The 12,371-nt window shown below is 37.7% G+C and overlaps 1 protein-coding gene across 2 annotated transcripts in view; it reads right to left on the bottom strand.

Annotated features, from left to right (window-relative positions):
* The window catches only part of Stam (signal transducing adaptor molecule), a 205,710-nt gene that overhangs the window by 98,685 nt on the left and 94,654 nt on the right, over nucleotides 1-12,371 (bottom strand). For both annotated transcript variants that reach the window (XM_067151811.2, XM_067151810.2), the window contains exon 7: nucleotides 6,285-6,387. In XM_067151811.2, coding sequence (XP_067007912.1) covers nucleotides 6,285-6,387 — 103 coding nt within the window. The remainder of the gene's footprint in view (nucleotides 1-6,284; nucleotides 6,388-12,371) is intronic.

Here is a 12,371-nt window from a genome sequence, read left to right on the forward strand (position 1 = left end):
TTCCTTCTCCCATGTTTTGCGGGTAGTGCTGTCCTACTCTAATGCAGCGGGTTTGCCAAATATCCGTAAATCAAAATGTTATCAGTTAAAATGGGGGGAATATCATGTTATGTACAGAATTTCAAGGCGCATTTGATGCCGTTAACAAAAAAAACAAAAAAAAAAAGGGGGGGAAAAAAATTTAGTGTGAAAATGGTAATATAATGGAAAGTTTCGCTAAATGCAAAATCTTCACTGCATAGAACTTATGTCATAACTACTATTTTATATTCATCATTTTCTTAATTTTTTCACTGCTGGTAAAGAAACATTTCAGCTCGATGTAGATAAGTTTATTTTAAAATTTAAATGATAACAAAATGCAGTATATGCATTAGTTGCCTCTGTGGATCAGTGGTAGAGTGTCGGCCTCCGGATCCCAAGATAGTGGGTTCAAACCCGGCAGAGCTAGTCTGATTTTTGAAGGGCAGAAAAAAGTCCATTTGACACTCCATGCCGTACGATGTCAGCATGTAAAAGATCTCTGGTGACACATTTAGTGTTTACCCAACAAAATTAATTAAATCTCAGCCATAGACACCCAAGAGAGTTTCGGATTACTCGGTCTGCCATCTAGTGGGCCTAGAGTAAAACGGAACGTCGAAATGGACGAGCAGACAGCCAGATGGCATCAAATTGAAATGTCTGCACACGGTAGCTGAGGCCATACGATTATTATTATTATTATTATTATTATTATTATTATTATTAGTATATGCGTTTATTTTCAGTCCTGTTCAGGGAATTTTATGTGCAGGCACGAAAAAGTCAGTCGCTTGCCAGCGTCTTTCCTACTGAATCTGCATGGGGGGGTCAAAGCGAGGCAAACGGTCTTCAGATATGGAAGTTACTTTTTAAAACAATCCCGAAGTTCCTATCTTGCTTAGTTCTTAATTTGTGACAGGAAGAATATCTCCTTGAATTTTGGTTTCGCGGGTGACTCGGCTTGCTGTCTGTCTGGCTGAAGTACCGGTAGGGATCTCCCAAACATGCGCTTTTAACATTTCCAGACAGTCGCATGCAGTGTAGTGCTCATTTTGTCAGTAGTATGTATAATAGTGATTAAATACATATCAGTGACATATGTACAATTCTTGAGGGAAAGTGTATTTTGTTTGTGTGATTCGTGAGATCGTGCTCGTGCGTGGGGATCCAATTTCGAGGAAAAAGTGCAGAAGGATCATGGCGTGGTTAAAGCAAAGCAAGCGGTCTTCGGATATGGAAGTTATTTTTAAATCATACCTCAAGTCCTTATCTCGTTATCTCTTAATTTATGACAGGGAGAACATCTCGTCTGTTTACATTTCACGAGTGACTCGGCTGACTGAGCTTTTAAATATACTGACAGCCGTGTGCAGTGGTGTTCATTTAATCAGCATTATAAGATTGATTAAATAAAGATCAGTGATATATATAATATTTAATGGAGTGTGGCCTCCGAAGAGTTGACACCGCATAGGCGACCTGTGCGTCTATAAGAATGGGGCCCTACCTGTGATAAATTCTAATGCTGAAGACGGCACACACACCCAGCCCCAGAGCCACTGGAATTAACCAATTAAGGTTAAAATCCCAGACCTGGCCGGCAATCGAACCCGGAGCCCTCTGGACCAAAGGCCAGCACGCTAACCATTTAGCCATAGAGCCGGATAAGATCAGTGATAAATGTATAGTTCTTGAGGACAAGTGGATTGTGTTTGTTGCGTTTGTGTAGTTATCAGTTCGTGCTTGTGCGGGGGGGTTCTTAGTTCGAAGAAAAAGTGCAGAAGGATGTACAATGGATCATCAAATTAAAAAGAAACGTTCCGCAGGTAAACTCAGGGGAAAAGAACGCAATATTACGAGTGTCCTGGATTATTTTTTCAAGACTATGAATATGAGCAGCGCAGTCAGTGAAACAGCTAAAACTACAGGTTGTTCCGAAAGAACAATCTATGCCATAAGGAAGGAACACACACATGGTCCTTTGCGAACTCCTGCAAAGAAAAAAAAGAGAAGGATGGCAGAAAAATGCAAGGAAAATTAAATATGATGAAATTGTGCGAAGTGGAATGCATCGGGTGGTTCACTCTCGTTTATATGCTGACATACCACAGACATTGAACGTGATTTTGAGTCTGGTAAATAGAGAAGATTCTTTGTCACGATTTTCCAAAACTACGTTGCAATGCTTCTTACATAATACAGGCTTCTGTTATTTAAGATTGGGTAATAAAGGAGCTTTCACTGAATTCAATGAAATTATTAACTGGAGGCACAGATATCTCAGGGAGATAAAACGTTTGAGGGCATAAAATAAAGCTATAATTCACATAGATGAATTGTGGGTAAATATTGGGCAGACAGTGACAAAAGACTGGAAGGATACGACAGTGAAAAGTGCACGGCAGGCCGCCATTGAAGGGGTGAGTTCAGGACTTAGGCCACCGAAAAGCTGAGGACCGTGATTTGCCTTAGTCCACGCAGGTAATGAACATGGTTTTGTTCCAAATGCTGAACTAACATTTTTATGCCATAAAATCATAGACAAATGGGCAAATTATGTGAACGAAGTAAAGAAAAATGAAAGAGATTTATGGAAAGCAGATGAATTACAGGATGATGTCGACGATGAAAAGTTTTTAATACGACTTTCTTCATCGTCTCGATCATCCTCAAGTTCATCTCCCGAACCCGGTTCATCCAAAGCGGGAACATCAGGCCTTGCAGAAATGATAGGAACGTGTACGTCCAATGTCTGAGAGCAACGCCAGTGATTAAGGTATGTTGTATTTATTTTACCATCCTACAAATATTAATTTATGAATGAACTTAAAATTACAAAATTACAAACGAAAAATGTGGAACTGTGACGCCCTGTTTGAGTCACACTCGAGCGTGATCTTTAAGAGTCTATTTCGCAACAGCACGCTCCATCTACGCTGTACTGCAATTTAAGGTTGGAACGCTGTATAGTTTTAGTGTTCTTGTATGACATTTAGGATATACTTTAATTATGACACACATTAGATTTCTATTAAGAGATGTTTAGAACTTTGGTGTTTGATGTGTAATATTAAGTTAAGAGGTCCAAGAGATAATTGGTAGCGAGAGGAAAAACCGCTGAGGAAGAATACAGTAAGGTCCTCAAAATATGCATGGAGGATGAGGGGATAGAAAACAAGTAAACAACTCTAAGTATTAACAACGCTGACTTAATATACCATGTGTTAGGACTGTACAATTCTAGTCACTCCACTATACTCCACTATAAGCCATACACATGCACAAGGTAAAATGGCTACTGGGAAATTGATAAATGAAGACAACCATGTCGTATTAGTCAAAGAATTGTCCGACTAGTTGGCTGAATGGTCAGCGTACTGGCCTTCGGTTCAGAGGGTCCTGGGTTCAATTCCCGGCCGGGTCAGGGATTTTAACCTTAATTGGTTAATTCCAATGGCTCAGGGACTGGGTGTGTGTGGCGTATTCAACATTAGAAATCATCCTATGTAAGCCCCTCATCTTCACAGACATGCAGGTCGCCTAATAGGCCGTCTACTAGACAACGACCTGCACCAGGCCTCTCCGGAGGCCATACACCATTATTATTATAGTTAAAGAATTAACAAGTAAAATTTTTTACATTTAAAATAAGATCTTCGAAACTTTGTTAAAATTGTAAGTCATAAGACAGATAAAACTGTTAAATTGTCCATACTTCTCTTGTTGATGTTCTTGGAAAATACCAGTTTTGCTTATAAAATCTTAAAATATCATTTGTTATAAATAGCAGACTTGATTTGTATTTCTTGGTGAAAGATTTGTTGAAATTTAATAACCATTCCTTAGATGGTATAATAAAATTTAAATGCTTCAGAATTTAAAGTCGGATCGGGGCCATGATGTTAAAGTTCTGTGTGGTAATGGATATAATTTTATTCCTTATTATTGGCCCCAATGTGCGGAGAAGGACTCGCTTCTACCGAGGTAAAAATTTTAAGTTGTTTTTCCAATTTTAATATTTATTTCTGATATATTAATGTTAATTTATTATTAGCTGATGATGTCCCTTAGGGGACGAAACATGTACTAGATATAATAAATTATATATTGTATTGAATAGGCGGACCGCTTAATTATAATATTTAAGTTTATCTTGAATATTCATTGATTGGTAAATAGTACACGCACACAACATAGAACAGTGCACATCAGAACAAATATGAAGTGGTTCCATATCCCTGTTGGGTAGTTTTAAATTCGACATTCAATAGCATGTTTTTTCGTTTAACATGTTCTCTTTCCTGGTCCCCTGAAGAAACATCTTAATGATATTATACTGAGATGACAGTGTCTTGTTTTCTATAGGACAGATTTCTGACTGCTTTGCCTCCAGAAGCCTCTACTTACAGGAAGCGTAGTTTATTTACAGTTGAAACTGGTTAAGACGTCCCTCTCTAGAGTGCTTCCCTGGTTATTACATCATTATAGGATATAAACTTCATGGTTTTGATCCATATTGAATTGTGATCACAATTATTTAATAGTCATTATTCTGAAGTTCCAGTCCATGTCCTATTAAATATATGTTAAAGAAACCTGGATAGCACATTTACATCACTGTTTAGTATGTTAGTAATTCCGACCATAAGAAATTTAAATTAGCGTTCCTGGCTACGTTGCAGCCAAGATGCACCAGCGACGACTGGCCTAGATGAAGATTTGGTAGAGAACATAATTTCACGGCCCTAGCCTGTCGGTCTACAGCTGCAGGGAGCATCAGTCTCAAACCAATCTTAGATATGGGCATGTTTGTTTGGATTGTGCAACAGTAGCTTGTGTAACGTGCTTACGCTTAATTTGACAAAATTCTTATACTTCGTTTCCTTCTCTGTTCTCGCAGATTACTGCATGTCCAACAACGAAACTACAAAGAGGGAGCATCTCCACCTACTCAATATCTTTTAACGAGATTAGTACCAAGAAAACTAATGACACACCAGAATATTTTGATGTAAATCATCCAACATTCTTAACTATATGAACTAACAAGATAAATACACATCGTTGAACATTCTAGAATGCTTGGTACAAACATGCCTGTGAACGTACACAATGCTTTACCAACATTAATGTAACTCCAAAGCGTACCGCAAGAATACTGTGAACATTTTATCGTATTTTAATGTATTACATGTTATTAGTTTTTATCACATCCATACCCTAGAATGTTCTAGAATGCTTAGTACAAACATACCAATAAACGAATGCAACGATTCACCAATATGAACTTAACTTCAAAGTGTACCTCAAGAATGCTATAAACACTTTAAGTGTAGAAATTGTATTTCACTAAATTATCTATTACTCACGAACAGTACACCAGAATTTTATGTATAATACACATTTCATAGAACATCGACGCTTGTTTTTTAAACCAGGAGACACATCATATCATTGTATATTTTATTTATTGTATATTTTAATATTATCACTCAAATCATGTGACATTCTTCATTAGATTTAGTAATGTTTTTAAATTACATATTAAGTTAGCTTTAGATCTCATGACCAGCTGAGGATGACCTCTGAAGGTCGAAACCGGTACTACATAGTAACAAGACAAAAAGTATTGATTAGGTGGACGGTACCCATTCTTTGCGATTGTAATTTTAAGTTTGTAACTGCAATGTGTAACAACGTACGTAAATTAGGCCTACTGTACTTATGCGTAGTAGTTTGCAGGACATTCAGTTATGGAGAAGAAAGCTAGACAGTTTACTGATTATGAAAAGTAAAGTTTATTGAGAAAGTCCATGGTAATCCACATATGAAACTTGTGCAAATCACCCAGATGTTGCACATTCCTATGATAACTTGAACATAATTGTAACCGATATGTATAGTTTGCGCCTGTAAGAACTTTTTCCTTGATGTTTTACTATGTTGGTGTTCTTAAAATATATTATTTCTTTATTTATTTCATTAATTATAATATTGCAAACACTTGTTTCTTAGTTTTCATCGTAATTAATTTTACGTTCAAACTTAACCTTCTATTTAACAGCGTAACTGTTATTCTTTTTTTTAGCACGTTCCCTCTTTATGACATTTTTCGGTCACCACAAAAATGTCCTAACCAGTTTTGGCTATATTTATTTATTTATTTATGAAATTAATAAAATATTCCTTAATTATGCCCTCTACTATTATGAGAAACTATAGACTCAAGTAGCAACATCAAAAATGTACTCGGCACTTGCCTGTCGATTTTGCTCTCGTCTATTTCCACCTCTTCGTGAGTTTCTACTGTCTTTACTTGAACATCTTCATTGAACTGCACAGACTTTTTCCGCTCATCCAGTTCTGAAAAAAAGTAAAATAAAATTCAGCATGCAGAGAAAACAGATCTAAAATCCAATGCCCTAATACAGGAATCTCTTCAAAGAAAATAGAAAAATCTGGTGAATCCTAATACCATAACTTTATTACTAAGCTATATGTTGTAAACTTACATTATTGCACGATACAATTTACCTTGTTTGTTCAACATGGGATCTTTCAAAGTCATTCAATATGGGTACTTCAGAATACTGACCTGCACTGAGCAACACCAACAATAACAAAAATCGCATCTGAGATGACAACTGAGCCACCCCTGCAGTCGCTCACTACTCTATACAGTATAATATCATCTGCAAATAACCTTATGAGTGATTCCAGACCTTTATCATTTATATATAAGTAGATGGCATACTCTTAAGCATTTTCACAGAATTTTGTCAGAGATATTTCTCTGCACTTACATGTCATAACGTGATATCTGTCACAGGGGTTATCACAAAGTTTGCATATGCATCCTTCATCCGGTTGGTGGTAGATGTCTCTCGTGCAGATACGGTGGTGAAAACCATGAACAGCGAAATGCGTCATGATGTGTCTCAACGTACAAATGGCTTTTATCTATTCTCTGTTGATCATAGCATCTGTAGCATAGAATTCAGGAAATACAGTGAAACTCGGTTAAGAAGTTCCCGCATAAGAAGTGTGATATTCTTGGTCCCTTGATCAGTTGCATTAACATATATATATATATTTTTCCCGTTTAAAGTGTTCTGTTGTAAATATATTTCCCGGTTAAACAGTTCAGATTTTAGAGCCCCTTGAGATAGAAAACGTCTGCTCAAAGCAGCCCATGGTTAGAACCCTCCAGTCTCGGCGCAAGTTGCATCCTGCTCGCAGCGTGTCTGGTGTCACAGAACATGTGCGGGCCATATGACGTCATGCTATGACAACACAGACAGCAAATGCTCAGTCTCACCTTGTGGAATCGAATCGAACCCATCAGTCGAAATTTCCACTCCACCGTTCCATCTAGTGGAATAGAATCGAACTGGATTCTACGTGGGAAACAAAGCACACAAGGGATGGTTTGATAAACCTTTAATGCAGTAATTTGCGGGCCGCGACAGGGTGAAGTCATTAATCGAGGTGGCCTAAACATTAATTAAAAACCTTAAAGTGTATTTGTCCACAACATTACTGTTAATCTACCACAAAATTTAATATTCTAACCTGTTTGATTTTTCATTCCCTTGCTTATTTCCTACCAGGCATTCTCTCTTACGCTGTTGTTGCAATAATACTTATGGGTATTGCCGTAGAGGAAATTATGTTTTTGAACTAAACTGATAAGATTTTCCGTGTCCATTATTATTGAGGTGAATAAAAACAACTTCCAGACTCTATGCAGGAAACAGCTGACTTGCCAGCAGCCAGTTGATACACATGCCGCCAAACAGCCGGCCGAAAGATCCTGATCGTTTACGAAGTTGAACGAATGTTGATAGCCAACTGGGTATTGGTGGGAGGCACACAGAGGCATTGCAATACCACGTGTTGGCATAAAATTGAAAGTTATTTTTAATTTTACCTTTATACGAGCTAAACATTGTATTATCGTGTCACTCGTAATTATTACATCGCATTATTAGAACGTGATGTAGATGTTGATTCCCATAGAGAACCTGAAATATTTGTCCTGAATGAGAATTTATAATACCAATATAATGGTCCATTATTGGACATTATAAATTTTCCAGCTAACTCATTCTTGGTTGCCTGCGTTTCGCCCTCGTGTGCTAAGTTAGGCTCATCAGTTGGGACTATTGTGCAGGAGAAAGCCGCATGCAAATTAAGGGTACCTTTTACCGTGTCAGACGGGTGGCTGGACCGCTTTAAAAATCGAGCCGACATTGTTTACAAAACAATTTGTTGCGAAGCAGAGAGTGTAAGTATGGAGGAAAGGGAAGCATGGAAAGAAATGGGTGTGCTAAGTCCCAACTGACAAGCCTAACGTAGCATACGAGGGCAAAACGCAGGCAACCAAGAATGAGTTAGCTGGAAAATTTATAATGTCCAATAATGGACCATTATATTGGTATTATTAGAACGTAGCGCAAGGATGAGGAGAGAGGAAATTAAATTCTCGCGGGGAAAGAAACTGCTTACGTTTAGATGTGTTAGAGTTGCTACTGCGCCTTTATCACTCCCATGTAATACCCCAGATACTTTTCCATGCACTCATCTCTGCAACTTAGAACCTGTGTTTCTTTTCTTCATTACCTATAGCATGAAGAGGATTGAAGCGGGAAAATAAACTCAATACTGGCTTGGCCATGCGGTACTTGTGAAACAGCCAGAAACTATGCCTGTTGCCGTGACAACCAGTAGGAATGCAGGGGCGATTTAGGCCTAGGTTCTAAGAATCTCTAAGAATAAGTTGCTAGATTTCCCATTTGCTGCCGTTATCCTTGAAGTAGGTGTCAGGGGTGTGAGGAAGATAGAAAGCACATGCTAACAAACTGTAGTACACATCTTGTCTTTGAGTCTTGTAAGCCTAAGTTGGGGATTGCCAAGCATAATGTAGCGTCATAAGTGGTATGAATAGGAGTCCGTGAAGTTAGTTGTACTTTTAATATCAACGTTCAACGTACAAACTTTTTAAGTGAAAATGAGCGGAACTCAGAGGAAAGAGATCAAGCGAAAGGCATTAACAATAAAAGATAAAGTGGAGATTATAAGGAAAGTGGAGTCATCTACACTTTCCCGTGTTGCTTTGACAAAGGAGCGCCGCCGTCTACTTTGAACGGTATTATAGCGAAGAAAGAAGAGATATCTGCTTCTGCAGGGAATACTTCAGCAAATATTAAGGAAGTTAAATCTGAAAAGTACGATGAAATAGAACAAGCTCTGCTAATACGGTTTAAACAGCAGCAAAGTTTAAACATACCTTTCAGTGGGACTATTGTACAGGAGAAAGCCGCATGCAAATTAAGGGTACCTTTTACCGCGTCGAACGGGTGGCTGGACCGCTTTAAAAATCTAGCCGGCATTGTTTATAAAACAATTTGTTGCGAAGCAGAGACTGTAAGTGCGGAGGAAAGGGAAGCGTGGAAGGAAATGGTTCTGCCTGCTAAAATAAGCAAACCTTGCAACGTTTTTTATAACTTAATATGTTCCCTTCTCTGATCAAATATATTTTAATACGGTATGTTCAATTATTGTACTTTATCTTTAAAAATATTGTCATGATAATCAAATTTTTATATTGTGGCTTTCTGTTAGCAGCTCTTATATATCGGCCTATTTCGGTATTGTTCACAAACTAGGAAATCTGTTGGCCGTGTGTGTCACATGTATTTCAAAGTACGGAATAAGTTTTTGGGCATTACCCCTTTTAAGAAGTTTCCTGCTTAAGAAGTTTTCTTTTTGCAGTCCCTTGAAAAACTTCTTAACAAGAGTTTCACTGTATTCCTTCTCTTTTTCCTTGCAGTTCTCGGAGGAGACTCTGGTATGCTTCTGTTGATGGCAGGCATATGTCGTATCTCAAATCGACAATGTAGAAGGATTCTCTAATGAGAACATATGCCAGGCGTGAGGGTGTATACAGTAAAATCTTGTTAATTCAAAGTCGTTGGGATGCAAAAATCGTACTTCGAATTACGTGATTTCGAACTAACCGCCAATACACACTTCGGAAATGACAACCCTTGTGGCGTCACAATATATTCTCTAAGACCCGTTACTGCATGCAATTAACCTTGATTCACAGTTTAAAGCTCTCAAATGCCACGGAAAAACTCTTTCCAAAATGTATCCAACAAGGTGCATGTACAGTATTCAGATAATGCATTTGGATAACTCACCGGCAAACATAACTCATGCAATGAAATTAAAAGAAAGAAAACATGATTCAAAGATGAGGAGAAATTTATACTGGCTCCCCTGTGCAAGTGTTTTATTCATTGGATTACTGTGCTGTATGCATTTTAGATGCCTTGTGCCTGGAGGAATGTACCCGATTCCCTTAAAACACATCGGCTTATCGAGAAAGTCTCTTGCTTCCGTCCACATTACAACAACAGTACAGTGACTATACTTGTACGATTTCCCTCCATGGAATTTTTAAGACCCATTAATGAATGCAATCATCTTGATTATCAGTTTAAACTTTTCAAATGCCATGGAAAACACTATTTCAGAAATTTATCCAACAAGGTGCATTTACATTGTACAAAACAATGACAAACATAACCTCACACAACGAAAGCAAGAAAAACACAATTCAAAGACGAGGAACAATTATGCTGGCTCCCCTGTGCAAATGCTTTATCTTTTGGATTACTGTACTGTCTGCGTTTTTAGATGCCTTATACTGGCATGGAAAGTGCCCGACGCCCTTAAAACATCGTGGCTTTTCGAACTTTCCAATGACTGGGGAAGGAAGTCTCTCGCTTCCGTGTGCAGTGTGCACTGCATATAGCAACTCTGTACATTTCCGGCTGGCAATTCTCTCCTTTAAAACCACCTCACCATTTTAAAAAATAAAACAAACAATGCAGTTTAATCGGCATTGGCAATATTGTTTGGTGCATACGAATTGATTATAGGCTATAAGACACGCTTTTTCGCCAACTGTTGGCATCGTTAGTGTTCGCGGATTCTATCTCTCCGCACACTACCTGCTACATGATATTGTGGCGTCCTAAAAACGCCCAATACAAAATAATTAACGATTTCGCTCAAACATAGCAGATATGAAGCACACTGTATACACTGTATACACACTGTAAACAATTGGGTTAAATGAAGGAGTTATGTTATATTCAAGATCATGCTTTCACGTCTCTGCACAATATTTAAAATGAAATTTTACCATTGGTCTTTATAGCTATTGTTGAGAGTGAAGGAGAATTTCCTGTTTTGTATGTTTATCAGGAACTCAAGGGAGACTTCATTAGTTAGTCAGAACATAGAAAAATGAGAACTCTTAAGGTTTCACTTTACTTTGTCCTGCCTGCTGGCTCTTCAGAAATGCGTGCACGTGTGTTTTATATTCAGGAATCATTCAAGAAGAACACTTTCGCACTGCAAGATGTGTGGTTAAGGTTATTTTTAATATGTATAACTTTTGTTTTCTCAACGATTCATTTGTCTCTATACTCGTCCCTGTTTTTATCTCCTTGTAAGATGTGTATTGTTTAATGTAACGCCTTGTGTAATATAAATGCCTACATGCTTGCCTATTCCCACATTTTGGCTGATGATGACGCAAATCAGCGTTGAAACTAGTTCCAAGTACAAATACATGTTATAAATAAACTATAACATTTTTGTATTGAAAAGGTGGACCGTTTTAAGTTTTCCTATCATCCTTTCTCAGTTCAATACGGACAAAAATGAAATTCCTAGGTTTAAACTGTATACACGACGAAGTAGGTGAAAGTGCGCAAAGTTACCTCTTCACGTTCCGAAAGAAGTGTTCTTTCATGATGCGGAGAAATTTTGAATTTTAATTACTCTGTAAAATACTATTTTTTTTTCAAAATGTAAAGGCAGTTTCGAATTCAAATCAAATCAAAATCTCTTTATTTGCAAATGAGGTGTCTACCTCAGTGGCAAATGGTACACTAAAATACATTGCCAAGCACTAAATAATAAATTAACAAGAGAAGAAAATTTATCTTCTTCTTCTTCTTCTTCTTTTATGACCACATAGGATCACTTTAGTCAGTCCGTCGTTCAGGTCTCTTTGAAGGGATTGTTCGGGCTTTGCGGTCCTCCCAGTACTTCTTCAGACGCTCCGATCTTCGTGCCCTTTCCTCAGTTGAAAATGTGCGTGTTGTTGGTTTGTTTTGTGTAAGGGTAAATCGGAGGTTTGTATTCTTGAGTTTTGTATTCAATTTTATCTTATTTTTGGTGTCTTCTGTTGTAAGGCCTATTTCCTTCAGATCCTCTCTTACTTCTCTGATCCATTTACATCCTGTTGTGGTATTTTTTGAGACGAG

This window comes from Anabrus simplex, chromosome 7 (genome assembly GCF_040414725.1).
Source record: "Anabrus simplex isolate iqAnaSimp1 chromosome 7, ASM4041472v1, whole genome shotgun sequence".
NCBI classification, from domain to species: domain Eukaryota; kingdom Metazoa; phylum Arthropoda; class Insecta; order Orthoptera; family Tettigoniidae; genus Anabrus; species Anabrus simplex.